Source organism: Mustelus asterias, chromosome 2 (genome assembly GCF_964213995.1).
Source record: "Mustelus asterias chromosome 2, sMusAst1.hap1.1, whole genome shotgun sequence".
NCBI classification, from domain to species: Eukaryota; Metazoa; Chordata; class Chondrichthyes; order Carcharhiniformes; family Triakidae; genus Mustelus; species Mustelus asterias.
In genome coordinates this window covers 72,512,459-72,536,195 of record NC_135802.1, presented here as the reverse complement: position 1 = coordinate 72,536,195, position 23,737 = coordinate 72,512,459, and the positions used below count along the sequence as shown (strand labels likewise).

The window sequence follows — 23,737 nt, the reverse complement described above, 5'->3', positions numbered from 1 at the left end:
TGGTTGATGTAGAAATAAAACCTACGTAATTTTCTCTAAGTTAGGAGCATGTGTCATGTGGCACAAGCCAAATTAGCTGTAGAAAGATTGCTGTTGGATGACTACCAATCACAGTGTTTAGTGGTGGTTAGATTAGCAGTGTAAGAAACTTCACCATATGTTGGAATGAATACTAATAGAGTTCTGTGCCTTGTTCTAAACAGCTGCCCGTTTCATTTTATGACCATTATATAATGAGATTAAATTGTATTAGAAACATCAGGCAGCAGTTAGATGTTATAGAATGCAAATCCCAAATAATTAGGTGACTTTAGCCATGAATTTTCTTAATATTTGTTATGCTTTTAGGGTGTGAATCAGGCAGCAGTTCCATTGCTCCAAAGCAATTTTAGTCAGGCTGCTAAAGAACATCTGATGAATGAACAAGATAAAAAGAGGATTAAGACAAAAAATAAAACTGACAATGAACTTTAGACAATTAACACCTCAAAGAGCTTCACTGAAAAGCTATCAGATTCTAGAGATTCGTCACTTACCTTGAAGGCAATAAGCAGCTAGCTCTACATCAGTATCATAAGGACATTTCAATCTGCAAATACATTCATAGGCAGTGAGTTAGAGTACAATTTGTAATTCATTATGTAGGTGAATGACTTCACAGATTGTTCACTTGTTCCAAGGCTAAACTATATTGAAGATTTTCCACAGTAAAACATGATAGCAGGCATATTAAGATATTCACCAATTTAGTTCAGTGGAATTAAATCGTAGTACCCCTACAGTGCAGAATGAGGCCATTCGGCTCATCGAGTCTGCACCGACAACAATCCCACCCACGCCCTAGCTCTGTAATCTCATGTATTTACCCCCCTGACACTAATGGACAATTTATCATGGCCAATCAACCTAACCCACACATCTTCGGACGGTGGGAGGAAACCGGAGCACCCGGAGGAAACCCATGCAGACACAGTAATACATGCCAACTCTACACAGTGACCCGAGGTCAGAATTGAACCCAGGTCCCTGGCGCACCACTGTGCCCAGATCTTTTGATATACTTTTACTTGCAACAAACATTACAAAATGGCTAGCTAGATCCAAACTGTATAGGAATCAGACAAATAGGTTATGTATTTTTGGAAGACCCACATCTTCTGCAGAAAGTTCTATACAAAAGACATAGTTGCCTAACATCAACTTACTTGCCACAAAGAATATCTTGTCGGAGTTGCAACACAAAAAGATATCTGCAAAATAAATATAGCGACCAGTTAGAGGCAATTCATCTTTACACAATCTTTAACACTACCACTGCTCTAAGAAAATGCTTGCACTCTCTTGCATAGGAGTTGCCGTGTACGTGATACATATAAATGAATCAAACTTGAAAACAATAACTAAAGGTTATTAGAGAAAATTACATTGGTGACATCAAATGTGTAGAGGTTCAACCCAAGAGCATATTAACTTAGATATAAAACAAATGGTTGAAATATGAAATATAAACAGAATATTCTGCAAACCATGGGTCTGACTTTACTGACTGTATTGCTGTGCATTCCTGGTAATTTATATCATTAATTTAGATTATACCAAGCAGCATGTTAGAACATAATAGATACGTGGGAGTAATTACAAGGCAGAATCTAACCAAGGGGTTCAAATGATGAAGTACATTGCAACAACAAAGCTCAAGCAATTTATAGCCTGTCTGAATGCAAAGGTGAAGCTGGAGACTTCAAACCACCATTAGGCTCATTTTGGTTTAAAAGGCAAACTATGATCTTTAAGAGGTAACTTTATTTAGTTGCTTGGTCATGCAGAACTTAAACATTGCTGAGAAGAGAAACATGCTGCCAAAGCTTTTCATCTTCCACTCATCAGGACAAACACAAGAAATTTCAAACAATCGTAGCAATTTATGCCACAGGAGAAAAGGAGTGGTGATTTGTTGCTAAGTAGGCTCTGATTTAGTGAGACGTTGCCATGGAGAAAGCAATGGGAAACTATAGGCTCCCCATGCTTCTGTGAATTCAAAAAAAGCTGTGAGGCTCATCCATTTTCCTCTTGTTTGCAGAGAATGGGTCCCTGCGCATGAATGTATGTCGCTCGTAGCAAGGGTAAATGAGCCACATTACTAATAATTGATTATCTTAAAATTGCTTGTTAGTGCAGCTTTAGAAGATTCAGGATTGTTCAGCAAGTGCTGCCCAGTTGTGGAATCACATCTAACAGTAGACGTTTTGCAAGCAGGGACTGGGTTGAGTACAGTCTACACTCTGCATATTTCAAAACGGCCGAACATGCTGTTTGATTCAATCAGCCAATCATTGGGACACATGCCCTCCTAACCTGGCATCATATTAGCATGGAAATTCATACACTATGTTGCTCAGTTGTGCGGTACGCAGAATGATTTGTTGGACTGAAAGCAGAATCCTGTTAGTGGAAAATACCACTCACATTGCCACTGCGTAGTAGCAACGTGAAACACCCAAATTTTTGAGATGCTTTGCATTTCCAGGGTAATTTGAGGTAAATTGGCAATTTTTAAGGTCCAAACGTGGTGGCCTTTGGCCCATTTGCAAGATTAGGCAGTACAGAACGAGCAATGATCGGAACAGATAGCCATTTTCTGAAAAAATAGTTGTGATTTGCTGCATCGAGCTTGAAAGGTGAGCAAATGGCTATTTACAATTCCTTTTATGAAAAGTGCCCGGTTTACCTTTACAGGGGTTACCTTTTCATTGATTAGAATAAGAGTGCAGTGAACTCAGAGGAGAGAGAATATGATGAGTTGAGGTGGAGATTGAATTTGTGGACATTAAGAAGTTGGTTTGGTGCAGGAGACTGAGGAAGGAAAGCAGTAGATATCATGGTGAGATTTTCTTTTAAATTACCGTTGGGTGGGCAGTAGGGTTTTAAGGATTTGAAAGAAGACAGTTTAAACATAGTGAAGCTTGCATTCCAATGAACTAAAATTTTATTAAAGAGGGAAATAGGACTCATTTAAAAACTTGCACTGTTTTATAAGTTGCAAGTCAGATTGGGCAAAGACACCTTGCAGGGAGATCAAATAGATTTACCTGAAATTTGGTACTCAATTTTGTATCTGGGCTGACTGCCAAATCCCTGAACTGCCAGAGATCCTAACAATGTTTGGAGATGTCTTAATCCACTGAAAGGCCTGTAATACCAGTTATCACCCATTGATAGTGAGATTCACAGGTCATAAACACAGATGGTGAAGAAAAAACTAATAGCACGTTGATCGAGAATGTGGTTCTTCATATCTTGGGTAAATGAATATTGTGGTGGCAGAGCAGAGATAGGTGTACTGTGCCCTGGATGGTATAATAGCTAACGTGTCTGGCACGGAGTACCAAACATAGAAGGTATTTTATTTCCCATGAGATTGTCCACCATTTGTATTCCCAAAAATGCTTTGAAATCAATTACTTGAAAAAATTGTATGGGCAGAATTTTAGGCTCTCTCCACACACACCCCCCCACCCCGCCCCTCTCCCCCCACCCAAGGCAGGTTCAGGTGGGGGGGGGCGGGGGGGAGGAGAGCACAAAATGGACGGGTTCTCCCCGAGTTCCTACCCACCCAAACCTAGATATAATTTCACGCTTGGGCAGGCAAGGCCTCAGGAGGGAAAACTGCCTTTCACCTATTAAGGCACTCGAGTGACCTTTTCGCACCCAGCCTCAATTATCAGGTTAGCAGGTAGGGTGGAAAAGTGACTTTAAATCTTTTCCCCATCTCAGGCAGGAAGGGAGTTGGGGTTTCCTTCCCCTGGGATGTTGGCACTCCGGGACCCCCTTCCACCTGGCTGACCCCCTGCCCCCCCACCCCCCCTCCCAACACGGCTATCTTCCATCGCCTGATCGACCCCCCAGTCGCCTTTAACCTCCTGCCCCCCGGGAACCCCAGGACTTAGTTCCAGTCAGAGTGCTGCAGTACCACCTTTGGCCACTGCAGCACTGTGTCTGGCAGAGTTGAAGGGTTACCAGCAATCTGATTGGCTGATAGCTCTCACGGGCAGGGCTTCCTTCCAAGGATGAACAGAAGTCTCGCCCACTGCCAATCAATGCTCAAGTGAGCGTCATATGACAGTGAGAGTTCGAAAGTCAGTGGCTGCATGTTAGCTGCCAAATCTTGGGATCGTACTGTATATAAATGTTTTGCATCCATCACAACCATCATTTTGTGTGTCACAAATGTGTAATTATGATTCTACAGATTTTACGGACAGCTGTGTTAAAGGCAAATTTCTGTTTTCAAATCTTTAGATTGAAGAAGAATCATTACAATTGCAAAGACCCTTCCAGGGACGTCCATTTAATTCTCCAAGATGTGAAAAACCTTCTTACTTTTGAGAGAATAGGAGACAGAAAGGGACTTCAAAGGATGTTAACATAATTAACTTAATTCCCTAGTGGAACAATGCTTAACTGAAATTAACAAAGCAGCTATTTTGTATTTGGTTGTGATAAAGAACCAGCCACTTCGGTGTACACAACACTCAGAAGAACTCTGAGAAACAACTTCAGAGAGGGTCTCGGACAAGGGAGAACAAAGTGAAAGATATTAAGAAATCAATTGCTGTTCTTCCAGAGAGGAATAGGAAACCTCTTTCTCCCAAAAATATGCTGACCTGCTGAGTCCATCTGAAAAGTCAAACCTCTGAGTAGTCAACTGCAAAAATTTCAGATGCTAAACCAAGCTCAAGTTTCACTTGGTCCGCTACGACTCTCACCAACTTTTACAGATGCGCCATAGAAAGCATTCTTTCTGGTTGTATCACTGCTTGGTATGGCGCCTGCTCTATTCAAGGCCACAAGAAACCACAAAGGGTCGTGAACAAAGTCCAGTCCATCACTCAAACCAACCTCCCATCCATTGACACTATCTACACTTCCCACTGCCTCAGAAAAGCAGCCAGTATAATTAAGGACCCCATGCAACCCAGAATTACTCTCTTCCACCTTCTTCCGTCGGGAAAAAGATACAAAAGTCTGAGGACATAATTACACTGACTCAAAAACAGCTTCTTCCCTGCTGCCATGGGAATGGATCTACCTCACATTAAGTTGATCTTTCTCTATACCCTAGCTATGACTGTAACACTACAGTCTGCACTCTCTCCTTTCCTTCTCTATGAACAGTATGCTTTGTCTGTATAGAACGCAAGAAACAATACTTTTCACTGTATACCAATACGTGAGAGAGTAATAATCAAATCAAAGAAAATCAAGCAACAGGCCCACAACAAAATCTGACAGAGAAATGTCATCTTTAGTCTTTATCTGCTTTTAATTTTAGTATCCGTATTTTATTTCATAACCTTATTGTTTTTATGTAGACAACTTTCAACAGCAGTTTTTGTAATAAACTAATCTTTATCTCGGGAGACAGGGAGTGACACACGCACACACACAGTTCATGGAAACGTCTTTTACGCGATTGGTTTCCTACAGAAGTGTGAATTTCCAAGTACATGCCAATTCGCAAACTTGCATCAATACCAGCAATTGATTTCTAATTAATCTCAGGATGTACCTGAGGCAATTAGACTTTGAAATCTTAAGGGAATAAGCTAGATTTAAAAATAACAGTTACACCACAACAAGTGAAGTTAATGCATCACTGCTTTTGCTGAAACGCAGAAGGAAATTCCTCTCTCTTCCTGAAACCAAGACTTGCTATTTTTCGTGCTCTCTTAATCTTGTATTGCTTTCCTTGTCCTTTGTGGCTCATTGCTTCCTCCCTTTCTGTATGGCTCTTAATTTTAATAGAGGCATTCATGTCTATCGGTCCCCCTCTTCCTTGTTCAATGTCACCTCCCTCATCTTTAAAGTTTTTATTGATATATTAAATTTATTTGATTAAAACTCAGCATAAGTAGCAAGAGGTTAACCAACATGCAGCATCATAATAAGTGTCCAGGTTGGATTCTTGGAGGAGGTAAGATGAGAGAGGAGGAAAGATTATCCAGAAATTGCTGGAAAAAAGTGCAAAGAAGGGCATGATGGGGCAAGGCACCTTGGGGGCGAACGTGAGCGGGAGGGAAGAGCGCAAAGGGGAAAGCATGAGAAAGGGAAGTGTATGGGGAGGAAGCAGCATGAGGGGGAAGAGGTGGAGATACAGGGAACTAATGTATGCAAAAACTAGCAGTGTGTCAGGAAGAATACGGGAAAGGGTGGAAAGAAATGCTGGTCGGAACCAAGGACAGAGCCCAAGAGAGACAGGAAAGAGCATGTGCAACATGGAGTAGCAGAGGGAGACACACTGATCATGAGAGAGAGAGAATTAATTTTTAATGTGTTTCATTTTGGTATTAAAAGTTAACTGATACTGAAGTGGAAAATGTTATTGGATCCATTAACAGCCAGAAATTAAAATTATCTGAATATAAAATGAAATGGCAGCCTCATGGTTATGGATGTGGATGAGCAATCTAGAGGAGGTCAGGTCACATCCCACCATGACTAATTGGTTAATTGAATTAATTAAATTTAGCAATTTGGGAGCAGGTCCCAGAGAAAGTGAAATCTGCTTTAATGTGGTCAGAAACCCAACAAATTCCCTAATTACATTCAAGAAAAAGAACCTGTCTACTTGCCCAGACTGCCCTCCTGTGATTCCAGTCTCACTGCATAGGGTTGCCCCCTCAATGCCCTCACAGCCACTAAGGATGGGCAATAAGTGCAGCCTTGCCAGCATTTCTCACATCCCCAGAACAAATATATTTCGAAGAATTGCAGGTACTTGCTGCAATTAGCATTTCTACATCATATTTTCCTACCTTGTAAACTCTTCACGAAGATTGTTTGGTTCCGAGGAATAGAATTTTATTCTGAAGTGGAAATAGTAAGGAGGTCCAACTGAGAAAAAGATTTATATATTAAACATTTCCACGTCAGACAATGAGTTTAAGTCAAGTTTATCAAATACTGTATTGCAAAACAATTCATCTTGTAAAGATAATACAAAATGTTTATATTTTAATAAAACATCAAGATGAATCCAAGAATTAAATTAAAACAACATTCTGAAGCACACTCCAAGTTAATCATGTGTACTTACTTTTCACTTGTTTCTTGATGGGTTTTGTAGCATCTAACCAGTGCTGTTTAAATAAAAAAGGCAAGTTATTAACAACCGAGTATATGCGCAGTTTTATTGAAATTGTTTTAATTTCCCCTAAATTAGGATCAGAAACAAAAACTCCTTCACCAGGATTAAGGTTAATAATGAAGTCTATCAAAGGTATTTACATATCTTGATGTTTGGACAGGCAGACTGGGGATTCTGACAATTGACGAGGTTTAAAAAGGGGAAGTGAGCTAACAATGAGATCACTGACCACGAGGTTAGGGTTTTTTAATTAAATAAAGCGTCAGACAAGTGTCTTAACATTTGTATGAAACAGCAAATTCAAAAACAGGGATTTACTCCTTAAGCAAAGTTATTTAAAATTTCCATAAGGTTTTTACAAACTGTGTTTGTGGGGACAGCAGCTAGTCATAGCATCATAAAATCCCCGCAGTGCACAAGGAGGTCATTCGACCCATCGAATCTGCACCGATTCTGACAGAGTATCTTACCCAGGCCCTTTCCCCTACCCTATCCCCGTAACCCCATACATTTACCATGGCTAATCCATCTAAGCTACATATCTTGGGATACTAAGGTTCAATTCAGCATGACCAATCCACCTAACCTACACAACTTTTGGACTGTGGAAGGAAACCGTGCAAACTCCACACAGTCACCCAAGGCCGGAATTGAACCCAGCTCCCTGGCACTGTGGGGCTGCAGTGTTAACCGCGTGTCGCCCACCACTTGAAGCTGATTGTGAACGGACTCTACAACAGCCTGCTTTACCTCTACTCAACATACTACAGTCAGAAACGTTTCTTACTCAGACTGATTAGTATCTACAATCTCTGTAAAATAAATTTAGGAAATCTTGCACCAATTTTTAATACACTTGTTCCAAAGCAGAGTTGAGTCTGAGGGTGAAGTGGGGCGGAAGAGATATCCTCTTGAGGACTATTATCAGTTAACTTTCCTCCAGGCAGACTGTAGAAGTTCACTGAAAGCTCTACCCAATGAATTATCATCTTGGTGCGCATAATGGGTGTTTTCAATGTTGATGGCCCGAGTTCTCCAAATTTGGTTTTCCAGAATAACATTGTTTCAGAGCTCAATGTGCTAATATCTACAGCCCTTCCGCATTTAATCATTCATTCCATGTTCAATTCCAAATAATTATCCTGCACCTTAGGCTTGTTAACTGCACCTGTTATAGATAATAAACATACAGTATATATAAACAGTGTAGAAAGGAAAAACTGTTGAATTGGGTACTAGAGCCATAATGATATAGTTAACAACATATTACAACCTGTGAATGGAGTCGAAACTTCCTTGTACTCAGAGGATTGAGCTGAATATTCAGGAGTCAAATTGAAAGTTTTAAGGTGTCTAAAGATGTGTAGGTTAGGTGGGCTACCCATGGTAAACACGGGGTTATGGGGATGGAGGTGTGGTGGGCCTGGGTTAAGGTGCTCTTTTGGAAAGTCGGTGCAACCTTGATAGGCTGAATGGCCTCCTTCTGCACTTTAGGGATTCTCTGGTTTATCGACAAACAGTGGGAGCAGTTTACAATCTCTACAAGATGCACTTCAGGGACTCACCAAGGTTCCTTAGGCAGCACTTTCCAAACCCATGACCGCCACCATCTAAATGGACAAGGGCAGCAGACTCATGGGAACACAACCAACTGGAATTTCCCCTCCAAGTTACACACCATCCTGACTTGGAAATATATCACCATTCCTTCACTATCACTGGATTAAAATCCCGGAATTCCCTAACAGCACTGTGGATGTATCAGCACCGTGGATGTATCAGCACCTAGGGGACTGCAGCAGCTCACTACCTCCTTCTGAAGAGCAATGGTGGGCAATAAATGCTGGCACAGCCAGCGATGCCCATATCCCATAAAGTGAATTAAAAATGAATTAAAAATGCTCCCTGAGCTGCTGAATATTCCCAGCATTTTTCTGTTTTTAATTTCAGATTGCAGCATCTGCAATATTTTGCTGTTGTTCTAATAATGCCACATTCAAAACACCTTAAGCACACCAGACAGATAATTCATTGGATAGGGCATTCAGTATGAGTTTCCAAATCCTACCTGGGTGAAAATTAGCATAAAAGGCTCTTGAGATTGTCTCCAAATTTTCTAACTATCTTACAATCTGCACAAGCTGCAGTCACAATCTATAAGCTAACAATGATAGGTTCATTTTTAAATGTATCCTGTTAAAAGACCCAAGAAAGCCACAAAATATCATTGAACAGTGTGGGAAATACATCTGGCAAAACTGTGAATCGTCCTCCGAGACAGGAAATTAACTGCAAGAACCTATGACTATCACCAGATCTCTCAAACCCATCTTTATTTTTCCCTACTTTTTCTTCAATTTCATCACAATTCCCTTCTCTACTCATCTATTTCCACTTCTTACCCTCATTTCAAACTTTCAGTTTGGCTCCTGAATATCCAGCTCAGTCCTCTGTAATCATGAGGCCCAGATTCAGATTCTGGGTTCACTTCATAGGTCCTCTTTGATCTGTCCTTTTACGTCCCAGAGTAAATTCCTTTGATGTTGCTGGAGGCAAAGTCAACTCAATCTTTGCAGCATGACAGATGGTTCCTCACATTTAGCTTGTGGTTTTCAGTGATGTTACACCTCCCAAATCTCAAATGGAGGGGTCTTCCCTGGGTAGGAGGAGCAACTACAAGCAAGTTACTCAGAGGTCCAAGGAGAGGGGGCTTGGGAAAGGCAGAGTTTAAAAAAAGAGTTCTAAATAACTTTATAGAATGGAGTCACTACAGCAGAAAGACATGGTTGAATTCAGTAACCCAGAATCTGGAAGGTCATGGGAATTACTCATACCCAATAACAACTCGCCAAGCCTTATTCATTTTGTGAAAAATTGTTGCACTGTGATGTGCCACATGTGGATTTAAAAATTCTAAATTGCATTATTAACTAGATAATAGAGAAAGGATCATTCTGAGTCTCTGGATTTCCTCTTTCCCCAGAACCATCTAAATGGTTCGAAGGGGATTGGGGTCGCTCACATCCTGTGTAGATACACAACTCTCAAATCTTGCTGATACATGAAAGGAGTTGTGCAGGTCTGACTGCAAGATCCAGATGCTAAAGAGAGTAAAAAATATCTCAAATGTTATAAAGCATGTGTAAAATTGTTTATTGCCTAATTTTATTATCTCCCAAGCTCTACTAAAAATCTGTTCTGAAGAAGTCACATCGGACTCGAAATGTTAACTGTGTTGCCACTGCTGTTTTTCATTTTTATAAATGACCTGGATGAGGGCGTAGAAGAACGGGTTAGTAAATTTGCAGATGACACTAAAGTCGGTGGAGTTGTGGACAGTGCGGAAGGTTGTTGCAGGTTACAGAGGGACATAGATAAGTTGCAGTGCTGGGCTGAGAGGTGGCAAATGGAGCTCAATGCGGAAAAGTGTGAGGTGATTCACTTTGGAAGGAGTAACAGGATTACAGAGTACTGGGCTAATGGTAAAATACTTGGTAGTGTGGATGAACAGAGAGACCTCGGTGTCCATGTGCATAGATCCTTGAAAGTTGGCACCCTGGTTGATAGGGTTGTTAAGAAGGCGTACGGAGTGTTAGCTTTTATTGGTAGAGGGATTGAGTTTCGGAGCCAGGAGGAGCCTTTTTCCCCGGATGGTGATAGCTAGCACGAGGGGACATAGCTTTAAATTGAGGGGTGATAGATTTAGGACAGATATCAGAGGTAGGTTCTTTACTCAGAGAGAAGTAAGGGCATGGAATGCCCTGCCTGCAGCAGTAGTGGACTCGCCAACATTAAGGGCATTTAAATGGTCATTGGATAAACATATGGATGATATTGGAATAGTGTAGGTTAGATAGGCTTTAGATTGGTTTCACTGGTCGGTGCAACATCGCGGGCCGAAGGGCCTGTACTGCGCTGTAATGTTCTATGTTCTATGTTTCTCTCTCCACAGATGCTGCCAGATCTGCTGAGTTTATCCAGCATTTTCTGTTTTTATGATAGAAAGTGCTCAGGTTTCTTTACATTGGGGCTTAAAGACGTTTTCACTTTGAAGATTTTGGATGCCACCTATAAAACACTTGGTGGAATTAAAGTTAAAAATTATGGATAGTATGGATCTGCAATGAAATACATTGTAATATTTTTTCACAGTGCTACCTTCATTTCCAAGTTCATGATTCATCAGCATTCCAAATATTGACAAAACATCAATATATTTTACTGATGCAACATGCAGGTTTACAACCAGTAGCAGACACCACTCTTTCCATATTAGTTGCATTCCAAACTGCCAATTTTGAAAAATCGTGGAAATGAGACAAGGAAATAATGCAAATTAGTACAATGAAATTAGAAAAAGGTCATTGGACCGTTGATATAGATCTGGGAACTGGTTGAAATACAGGAAAGATTTTGATGCCTCCAACCTTGGATTATTCAAATGAAAAATTCTTGCATTCAATGATCTGTATACACATATTTAAACAATGACTAAATAGAACGTTTAAAATAACTAAAGGAACAATACAACCGTCTCAATTAAAGAAACACCAGGATCATTAGGGAAGGCCAATTTCTGATCACTGGCTTACTAAATGCTGCAATACCAAACAAATAACATTTAAACACGTGTTTTCACTTTAATGATGTACAGCTATTTATCTTTATGTGGCTGCATATATGGGAAGCAAATCAACATTTTCAAGATGTTCAAAGTTTCCAGTTTTCAACAGTTGCAAAACTGTATAGAGGGAAACTGATGATATTGACCATGCCAACCAGTAATAGCACAAGACCTAGACATACATACCAATATGCAAATTCGGAGCAGGCCAGTCGGCCCCCCAACTCTGCCATTTGATAAAATCACGCTGATCTGATTATGGCCTCGACTCTACTTTCCTGTCTACCCCAATAACCTTTGACTTCCTTGTTAAGCCATTTAACTCAGCCTTAAAAATATTCAACAACCAACAACGTCACACCAGCACCATTTGCTACAGCTCTACAGAAGCTTGAACCAGGTGCCTTCACCTCCAAGGGCGGGCGGGGGGGCGGGAGGCAGCCAGCACCCTCCGTGGTGTGTACTGCTCGGGGGCACCAGAGAGGACATGGGGGACACTGATGAGTTCAACTCAGAGCAGGGGTGATGGTTCCAGAATCGCCATTTTGGGGAGATGGATCGGGAGGGGTCACTTGTAGGCTTTCTCTAACCTTCATGCTGGGGTGCCTCTTGCTCTAAAGGGGTTGTAGAGACTGGTATGCAAGTAGCACTTCCCACGTCCTCATTCCTGGGTTTCTGTCCATATCGCTGCTGAGGGAGTGCCCTTGCTTAGTGGGGGCTGACAAGAGGACGGGAGGGACTTTGCACTTTTCACACGACACAGGGGAGAGGTGCCAGGTGAGCGCAGTCATTTCCCAAACTTGGTGGCATGAAGACAGGCTGCAGGCTCTGTGGGTGAACAAAATTAAATTTATTGACAAACATTCAGAACAAAATGATGATCTATCTGCAATATTGTCTCTATTCACCTGTTCCCACTATGTGCCTTCGATTTCTTAATCTTCCTCACCGTCCCACTACATCGAGGTATCCTATATGGGTTTGGTCACCCTGCTGGATGGCCATTTCCTGGAGCATGGCTATAGGGTTTCCTGCCTCTGTGCCACTCCATTGAGGGCCCCCTCTGTGAAGTGTGGTGCCAGCTTGTGGCTGCCATTGCCTGCAGTCGCTGTGGAACAAGTACTGGGGAGCCATTTATATGAAACTCCCCAGTGCTTGCAGCAGTTAAGTCATTACATGATAGGCAAATCAGAGGGGAAACACTGCGAGAGTGACACAAAACTCATGGGAATAAAAATTAATACAAATAAACTGTAAGATTTGGACTAAAAACACACACCGACGCATTCAGCACCAGAATCAACATTCCGCCATTTTTTGCTAAGATTTCACACATTAAATCAGAACAAAGCTCATAGAAACATAGAAGATAGGAGCAGAAGGAGGACATTTGGCCCTTTGGGCCTGCTCCGCCATTCATTATGATCATGGCTGATCATCCAACGCAATAGCCTAATCCTGCTTTTTCCCCATAATCTTTGATCCCATTTGCCCCAAATGCTATATCTAGCTGCCTCTTGAACACATTCAATGTTTTGGCATCAACTATTTCCTCTGGTAATGAATTCCACAGACTCACCACTCTTTAGGTGAAGAAATGTCTCCTCACCTCCATCCTAAATGGTCTACCCTGAATCCTCAGACTGTGACCCCTGGTTCTGGACTCCCCCACCATTGAGAACATCCTCCCTGTATGTACCCTGTCTAGTCCTGTTAGAATTTTACAACTCTCTATGAGATCCCCCCTCATTTGTCTGAACTCCAGTGAAAACAATCCTAACCTAGTCAATCTCTTCTCATACATCAGTCCCGCCATCCCCGGAATCAGCCTGGTAAACCTTCGCTGCACTCCCTCGAGAGCAAGAACGTCCTTCCCTCTGAAAAGGAGACCAAAACTGCTCACAATACTCGAGGTGTGGCCTCACCAAGGCCTGTATAATTACAATAACGCATCCCTGCTCCTGTACTCGAAACCTCTCGCAATGAAGGCCAACATGCCATTTGCCTTCTTTATCGCCTGCATGCTTATCTTCAGTGACTGGTGCACAAGGACACCAAGGTTGCATTTTGTTCCCTCATCTTAATCATTAATATATATTGTGAATAGCTGGGGTCCAGCACCGATCTCTGTGGCACCCCACTAGTTACTGCCTGCCAATTTGAAAAGCACCCATTAATTCCTACTCTTTGTTTCCTCTCTACCAACTAGTTTTCTATCCATCTCAGTACACGTCCTCCAATCCCATGCGTTTTAATCTTGCACAGTAATCTCTTCTGCGGGATTTTGTCAAACGCTTTCTGAAAGTCCAAATATACTACATCGGCTGGCTCCCCCTTGTCAACTCTACTAGTTACGTCTTCAAAGAATTCTAACAGATTTGTCAAGCATGATTTTCCCTTCATAGATCCATGCTGACTCTGTCTGATCCTGCCACTGCTTTCTAAATGCTCCGCTATAAAGTCCTTGATAACGGATTCGAGAATTTTCCCCACTACCGATGTTAGGCTTACGGGCCTATAATTCCGTTTTCTCTCTACCTCCCCTTTTGAATATTGGAGTGACATTAGCTACCCTCCAATCTGCAGGGACTTTCCAGAGTCTATAGAATCCTGGAAGATGACCACCAATGCATCCACTATTTCTAGAGCCACTTCCTTAAATACTCTGGGATGTAGATTATCAGGCCCTGGGCATTTATCCGCCTTCAATCCCATTAATTTCCCAACACCATTTCTCTACTAATGTTGATCCCCGCAGTTCTGCTCTCTCACTAAATCTTGCATTTGCCAACGTTTCTGGCATCTGATTTGTGTCCTCTTTTGTGAAGACATAACCAAAGTATGTATTCAGTTGCTCAGCCATTTCTTTGTCCCCTATTATACATTCCCCTGTTTCTGTTTGTAGGGGACCTACATTTGTCTTCACCAACCTCTTTATCTTCATGTATCTATAGAAACTCTTAGTGTTAGTCCTTATATTCCCTGCAAGTTTACTTTCGTATTATATGTTCCCCTTCTTAATCAATCCCTTGGTCCTTCTTTGCTGAATTCTAAACTGCTCCCAATCCTCAGACGTATTATTTTTCTTGGCTCAGGCAATCCCAGCCCAGGTAACTTTGTAAACTTCACCAAGCTTGCATCTAGGACTTGATGCTCAAGTTCTGAGAGCTGTCCCATGAGAGGCTGAGCAGTACCATGACTGATTGTGCTGGTTAAGACTAAAAAGGGTACAACTGCCGACTATGCTTGTGTCAACTAGTGAGGGAACCAAAGAAAGGCAGTAATTTATTTAACCCTGTTCTTGCCAATTAATCTTTGAAATTGTCACACAGTCCTTATGAAGACAAAAACTTATCTTTACCATGAAGACATCCTCCATCACGTGGGTATGGTACAACTAATATTGTGCCATACAATATTATGTAGTACAGAAGTGAAAAGAGAGTTGTTTTGCCTAAACTTTTCATCTTGCACTCATCAGGACAAACACAAGAAAACCAAATTTCAAATGATTGCAATAATTTATTGGAGAAAAGGGTGCTGATTGGTTAGCAAGTTGATGCTGGTTGGCTGAGGTGATGCTTTGATTGTTGAGACAATTTGAAATTTTGCATTTTTACATTTGTCCTCGAGTGCAAGGTGAAATGCTTTGGCAATGCTTCTCTATTTTCAACTGTTAAAAGAAGCATATGGGATCTATCTTTATAAATACAGGCACCAAATACAAAGAAGTTATCCTAACCTAGGCCCTGTGTCCAAGCGTGGGAATCACACTTTATAAAGGTGAAAGCTTCAGAGAGGGTACAGAGGAGATTTACTAGTATGCTACCAGAGATGGGAGACATCAGTTGCATGAAGAGACTGGAGAAGCTGGGATTTAAGCCAGAGAAAGTTAAAGGGAGATTTAATAAGGCATTTAAGATTATAAGGGGCACTCAGGTTAGCTAACGAGAAACTCGAAGGACTGAAATGAGGTAACTAAGGTAGACAGACTTAAGCTAATTGCCAAAAGACCAGATGAGGGAATTTTTTTTTAAGACAATGTTATGACCTGGAATTCATTCCATGAAAGAGTGGTGGAAGCTTCTTCAGTGGTACCCTTGAAAAGGGAATTGAATAAACACTTCAAAGGGAGAAAATCCCAGGGCAATGGGAAAAGTGAAGGGCAACTAAATAGATAGTTCTTTCAAAGAACCAGCACAGGCACAATGGACTAAATGGCCTCCTGCAGTGCTTTAAGATCCTATGGTAAGTGGGGCAAACAATAAACAGATTTACAATCCCAAAGCTGAGCATTCATGTGGTTGTGTGGTCTATTGGCCAGCAGAATTGTATATCTCCATATTTGTAACCTTATTGCTGAGCACATCACTCACTTTCATCAACACTATCAAACAAGATGGTCAATCCTAGCTTATTAGAGAGTGCAGAAGGGAATGCCAGGAACAGTGTGATACTTGTATCCTCGAATAAATGACCAATCTATTGAAACTACCAACATAGCATTCTAGACACAAATAACAGCAGGGTTGAAACCATGATCAGGCAGGGGATGAGACTAGCCCATTGCAGTGAGGGTGTGCTGACGCCTGCAATTGTAGTTTCTTTAAGCAAGGGTAGAGTAAAGGATCAAGGTAGCCAACGAAGTTAAATCAAGACTTTACCTGATGCAATTTTTCAAAGCCATCTCGGCCTTTTGGCTAAGATGGAGTATTAGATCAAGCCCAGGAGGGGGTGCCACTCCTCATCCTGTCCAGCTTGGATCTTGTTTTGATCGAACCCAAGATGGGATGCAAAGTCTTGTCAGCTTGGATCTTGTTTTGATCGAACCCAAGATGGGATGCAAAGTCTTGTCAGCTTGGATCTTGTTTGTCCCTCATGTGGGGACTAAATTTGAATTGGCTTTTTTGATTAGAAATAATGTACTGAAAGGAAATAATTTTAAAAAGCAGCAGGCTAAATATAGAGCTAACTGATACACAACCAATAAAGCTGAACTCTGTAGCTGAACTATATTCAGTCAAGAATGGCACTGGCAACTAACAGGAGAAAGCGGTTTTATGAAGATCTCTATCCTCAACCATGGCAAAACCAAGAATGGTTTTGCAATCATTGGTTGGCAAGTGCCTTCAGTCAAAATTGCCAAGTGCATGATCCAACTTGGCTTCCTCCTCAGATCCTATCAGAGATGCCAATATCCAATTAACTTGGCTCACTCCACAACAGCAAGAAGTGTCTAAGCACACGAGTCACAGCACCATTTCCTGGGGAACACTATTTCTCACCTTCACCCAGCCTGAAAGACTTTAATCCCCACTCTCCATTTTGATTGGATGGATGAAGCTGCAACAATGAAGCAGCTCAACACTGTAGGGGATAAAACCATACCCCTTCAACCAAGCTTATTCCAACTGTGATGCCTGCCAGATAGTTTCTACCATCCTGAAGGACAAGACCAACAAGATCATGGGAAACCCACTATACTAGTTCCCATTCCAGTAACACACCACCCTGACTTGAGACAAGTATCACCATTACTTTATTGCCCTATGTCAATATCTTGGCATTTCCGCCTAATCTCATATTCACCTAAAGCACAAGAACAACATTTCAAGGAGGCACTTTGCAGGGCAACTGATGATGGTCAATAAATACAGCCTTGACATGCAAGTCAAGAATTCCTGCTGGTAAATAAATGGCAAAAACTTGTTGAAATGAACATGGTGGAATGAGTTTATAATAATCTTTACACAATTAAACCTTGGAAAAGGCTTCAGAGCTTAATCTTTAAATGTACACAGAACATAACAGCGCAGTACAGGCCCTTCGGCCCTCGTTGTTGCGCCAACCTGTGAAACCAATCTAAAGCCCATCTAACCTACACTATTCCAATATCATCCATATGTTTATCCAATGACCATTTAAATGCCCTTAATGTTGGCGAGTCCACTACTGCTGCAGGCAGGGTATTCCATGCCCTTACTACTCTCTGAGTAAAGAACCTACCTCTGACATCTGTCCTATATCTATCGCCCCTCAATTTAAAGCTATGTCCCCTCGTGTTAGCCATCACCATCCCAGGAAAAGGCTATCACTGTCCACCCTATCTAATCCTCTGATCATCTTGTATGCCTCTATTAAGTCGCCTCTTAACCTTCTTCTCTCTAACGAAAACAGCCTCAAGTCCCTCAGCCTTTCTTCATAAGACCTTCCCACCATACCAGGCAACATCCTGGTAAATCTCCTCTGCACCTTTCCAATGCTTCCACATCCTTCCTATAATACAGCGACCAGAACTGTGCGCAATACTCCAAGTGCGGCCGCACCAAAGTTTTGTACAGCTGCAACATGATCTTTAATCTTTAATGTAGTTGCAACAATGCTCATTAAATGTGGGTCCAGAACAGTAGTCAGCATCAAACATGGTCCCATATATTTTAACAACTCACTCACTGCTGCTTATTAATATTACAAGAAAGATCAACAGATAGATGGGTGGCATGGTAGCACAGTGGTTAGCACTGCTGCTTCACAGCTCCAGGGACCTGGGTTCGATTCCCAGCTTAGGTCAGTGTGTGTGTGGAGTTTGCACATTCTCCTCGTGTCTGCATGGGTTTCCTCCGGGTGCTCCGGTTTCCTCCCACAGCCCAAAGATGTGCGGGTTAGGTTGATTGGCCATGCTAAAATTGCCCCTTAGTGTCCTGAGATGCGTAGGTTAGAGGGATTAGCGGGTAAATATGTAGGGATACGGGGGTAGGGCCTGGGTGGGGTTGTGGTCGGTGCAGACTCGATGGGCCAAATGGCCTCTTTCTGCACTGTAGGGTTTCTATGATTCTCTATGATAGTTTCCCACTAATGCTGCATTTCTGCCTGAAGGAATAAGAGGGGCAATAATATTGGTGCCTTTAACTAACCCAATGTCAACTGGGTTTCAAATATATAAGGGGCATTGAGGGTGAAAAATTCATGTACTGTGTCCAAGAAATCTTTAACAATACGTGCCAAGCCCAAAGGAAGGAGTCTTGGGAAATGAAGGTGGGCAAGTGGGTGAAGTGACAGTGGGTGACCATATCGGGGTTGGTGACCACAATTTGGTTATTAATGAGAAAGATTGCTCAAGGATAAATCAGTGATAAACCAGTGGGAAGACTAATAAATGAGCTCCTTTAGCAACAAAGCAGAAATGTCCCCTCCAAAAATAAGAATGATACTGCCAAATCTACACCCTCATGGCTGTTTAGAAAAATGCAGGGGAAGATTAAACAGAAAAAGTAAGCTTATGATCGTCACAAAAAACTCAACACTGCACTTAGCCTAGAGGGGTATAGAAAGTACAGGGATCAAGTAAAAAAAGAAATAAAGAAATCAAAGAGAGGGCATGAAAAAATATTAGCAAGCCAGATTAAGGAAAATCAAAAGATGTTTTACCAGTATATAAAGAGAAAACGGATAGTTAAGGAAAAAGTGGGACCTATCAGAGATGAAGGGAACTTGTGTGAAGATGCAGAGGATATGGGAAGAATTTTAAATGAGTTTTTTGTCTCCGTGTTCACAAGGGAAAGGGATGATGCAGATCTGGTAATGCAAAAGCAGCAGTATGAAATATTGGATAAAATATTCAGAACAAGGCAGGAAGTGATAGGAGTTGGAATCCTTGAAAGTGGATAAGTGGCCAGAGCCAGATGGATTGTTCCCGAGGATGTTGAAGGAGGTCAGAGAGCAAATAGCAGATGCTCTGAGGATTATTTTCCAATCTTCAATAGGAGGTGCCGGAGGACTGGAGAAATGCAAATGTGGAGTCTGTTGTTTAAAAAGGTTACAAAGGAAATGCCAAACTATAATAGGCTGGTTCATATCACATGCGTACATTATTATCCTTCACCTAATGACAAACATGAATTTAGGTTTGACAATAAAGTCCTTAAAACGTGCACTGTGAAGACTTTTATTCCATGTACATTTTGGAAAGTAGTTTTTTGATATCATTATGATAATAGCTCAGGTAATTACAGTTTGGTAAAGATTTCTGGCCGACACTGAACAATTCCTTTCCTCCAGCCAGACTTACAAACATACATTCTTCAAACGGTCAATGTTGGGAGCTCCTATTTACAGTTGTTACGTTAAAAAAAAAATCAGTTGGAAGCAAGAACTCCTTGTTCTGATTTTATCTCTAATTTGCAACCATCAATCTTTAGTTCCTGGAATGGGACCCAGTGCCATTAATGTCACTCTCCATTGGCTCTTGCTGGCATACCTAATTCAGAAAAGATTGGCTTCTCTGCCCTAGAGATATGACCAGGAAAGTGTTCAAGAATCTGTAGCTTAAGGCCTTAATAAATGCTTTTAACAATTTGACAGGGTACCTCCCTTTCAACTACTGTCTACCCCAAGAAAACAACTGATGGTTGTTAGATATTGGCTGAAATCCATTGTCACTATTACACAAAATACCCCCCAGCACCTTATCTTTAGTTCTGCCTGGCACATCATTATCATTCAGTCACAGTGTTTCATGTGCCTGCTTGAAATGAGGAATTCCCTCATACCAAAGAAGGTCCACCAGCTGCACTGCAGTTACAACAGTCTATCTGTGGTTTCGCCAGTGAAATTCTCTCAGGACAAGTAAATCAAGCATCCCCCAGTTACTACTTTTCCCAGAGAAGACCAGCCAATTCCTTCCAGGGACATAGCCAAAAAATATTTGCCTCACCCCCACCACAAACCACTTGCTCAGCAGCCCACGACCAATTCCCTCACTAAATTGTCCTTGCTGACATGCACTGAGCACCATAACTTAGTTATTTCCATGACAGTTTGTAGAAAATCTCAAAAAGCATTCTCTCTCAAAAAGCCAGATCCTCTCCAGTGGAAGGAGATGGTAGTCTGGGTCACAATACTAATTAAAGGTGTAAGAACTGTCCAGGGCATTAAAACACAACTGTTGCAGAATAAATTATTTTAGTTTCAATTGCTGTATCGCAGTGTCCTTTTATGCGTACCTTACGTTTGCTCCAGTTAACAGTAGGAATAGCTATTACATAATTTATGACAGGTTAACGTTCCACTGCACTTCCATTGTAACTACTAATTTTCTAACATCACATGGTTGGTCACTGGGTTGCCAGCTCCCAAAGAAAACCAAACAAATGCAAAATGTGATTTTAAATACAAGTCCTGAATGCAATGTAAGAAAACTTAATTGATTCTCATTTGATTTTTCCCCTTTGGTGTACATAATGAGGCATAATGGCTGAGAGCCGAGACACCTATTTGAATAACAGAACACCTGCTCCCCAGAGGGAACATTGCTTGATTGACAGCTCAGGCTCTCTGATCTCTGTGGTCAATTTCACAATGTTTATTGACTTAAGTAAATGGTTTTGTGTTTGTGGTTTTTGAAATTTCAAAGGGAAGATTGACACTTTTATTAGCTTATCCAGATTTTTTCAAGTTTAGGGGAAAATGGTCAAAGGATTACATCTTGTTATAGCATTTAACCAGAAATCCCCAAGTTGCACTATGGGATTCATTGGTCCTCGAAAGTGTACACTGGGTCAATAGGCACACAAGTGCCAGAGTTTGGCATAGGGAACTTGAAGGGGATCTTTTGAACTTATCTTTTAAAAGTTCCCCTCATGCAGACTAGTTCATGATTCCTCTAAGGGGCCGTGAACCACAACTCTTTAAAAACCTGAGCCGACTACATGAAAATTGTGGAGGAGTAGGACATGCCTATCCCCACAATGAAGCAGGCCAGGCTGCGAGTACCGGATGCAGGCTTCTGACAGGAAACAGCCCACACTCCTTAAAGAAACTCCCAAAAATCACAAAGCCCTGGAATGGGGTTGGACATCCCAAAATCAGGACCTGTCTACTATTTTAAAAGGGCTCCCATGTCATACTGACTCAGTGAAAATCAAGACCGCTAACTCGGTTTCTCCATCCACAGATGCTGCCCAACCTGCAGGTATTTTCTGTTTTCATCCAGTTTTCCAGCATCTGCAGTATTTTGTTTTTTGTAAAAAATAATTTAACTCAATTGATCACCTTGACTTTGTCACTGGCTGTTATTAGTGGTTACATGAGGTTTCTGTTTTACATCGTTTACCAGTATTTGAATTCTGTAAATGGATCTTTTTTGAGGATATTATTTCCAAATACAGATAGATGCATTAAATCACAATTTCTTTATCCAAATTGGTCCAATTTAATTTCCACCAACTGGCCTTACCCAAATCAATGCTCAACGTTCAAAAGAGCATTTCAGTCCTCCATTGGAGTAACTGACCTCTAAAACAAATTTAACTTGTACTTTTTCATTATAAGAAAATAGCAAAGAGTCACTTACTGAAACTTGAAAGGCATCCAAGAATTGTAAGCTGAAGTATTCTACCTCCACAAGGTCCAAATGGTAAGCAATCTGGTCAAATAGATCTTGACCTCTAGCATTTTTCTACAAAAGATAAAAAGCATTTATGTGAAGTCAATGTAGTTTTGGAGTCTGAATTGCTTAGAAATGATAAAATAACGAAAACAGCATAACTTTAAATCTCGACAACTTGAACTAATTAAGGCACTGAAATTAAACTGAGGCAATGAGGAAGATACAAAAGCAATATTATTCCTATACGTTTACTATACGGCTAAAAGGCAATGTGTAAATTACTTCCAAAATTAGTCATGTGCTATGTTACAAATTTGATCCTTGGAGTATTCAATATGTGATTGCAACACAAGAGTAAGAGTGGGAAAAATCTATTTCCAAGGTAAAACCAAGATATTCATTATTAATATTCAGATCAATTCATATTTCTGCAACCCTGGTGTAGAACAGTCATATCTGAAGTACAGTAGAAGTGCATGTAAAATGTTAGTTAGTCCTCTTCCTTCACTTTACTATGCATGGTATATAAAAATGTTGCCATCATCTTGTTACAGTTTGAACAATGTCACTTAAAGCCCACAGTTTAGATACAACATTTTGGGTTGTCCATTGCAATTACACAGAACAAAATATTACTGATCAAATCTTTAATTATCTCAATGCATCATAAATATCTGCATCAATATAAAATCAAACCTGAATTATTTCACTTCATTATATACATCCATATAGAAAGAAACAGATAGGAAAGATGTAATTTTATTGACTCATACTTTGTCCTCTAACTTTTTCTGCAATGTGCACAACAAGAAAGAAGGAAGAACAAATTTAGATTCAATGTTCTTTTTAAGCTGTGCAGCCTTGCAACAATCCAAAAATTACCCTGCAGGCTGCACACACATTACCACACAGTAGTTGGGCACACAGATTTAAAAGGCCTGCGCACTTAACCAAATCACCCGTGCACTTTGCTAAACATTTATATAATGCCTTAGAATATCCCAAAACACTTTACAAGCGCTAGATTACTTTTCCAATGCAGTCATCATTACTGTGAAGTCAAAAGTTGAACACATTTTACTCATTTTAAAGTTCTACAAACAAGTGGAATGAATGATCAGTTGCTGCTGGTTGAGGAAAAATCATAAGCTAGGATACAAAAATTCCCTGTTCTTCTTAAAACAGAGCTAAACAGGCAGACAGGGATCTTTGTTTGTCTTACCCTCTGATAATGCAGTGTTCCTGTAGCAGTACACTGCACTCAAATGTCAACCTAAATAATCTGCTCAAGTACACAGGAATAGAGGGTGGAGCCCACTACATTCGGTTTCAGAAGCATCGGTGATACTAACCAAACCATAGTCACACAAAGACTGAAGCTTTGATCTTTCAAACAAGCATAAACATACAAGATAATATTGGAAGAGCACACAGCTGCACAGCTGACCCTGGTACACCAACCTCACACTTAATTGTGCAGTCAGCATTCCTAACGCAATGGAGGTGAGCTCCTGGTGTAAATTATGGTTGGAAGTTTGTCTGTTGGAGGGCAGGGAATCAAATGTTGCTCCACAAATTA

General features: G+C 41.0%; 1 protein-coding gene across 1 annotated transcript in view; it reads right to left on the bottom strand.

Moving 5' to 3' along the window:
• epb41l4b (erythrocyte membrane protein band 4.1 like 4B) overlaps positions 1-23,737 on the bottom strand; it is a 179,892-nt gene that overhangs the window by 34,548 nt on the left and 121,607 nt on the right. Inside the window, exons 2-6 of the mRNA XM_078237070.1 lie at positions 22,123-22,227; positions 7,097-7,139; positions 6,816-6,894; positions 1,206-1,250; positions 537-589 (exon numbers count right to left, since the gene is read on the bottom strand). Of these exons, the coding sequence (XP_078093196.1) occupies positions 537-589; positions 1,206-1,250; positions 6,816-6,894; positions 7,097-7,139; positions 22,123-22,227 (325 nt within the window). The remainder of the gene's footprint in view (positions 1-536; positions 590-1,205; positions 1,251-6,815; positions 6,895-7,096; positions 7,140-22,122; positions 22,228-23,737) is intronic.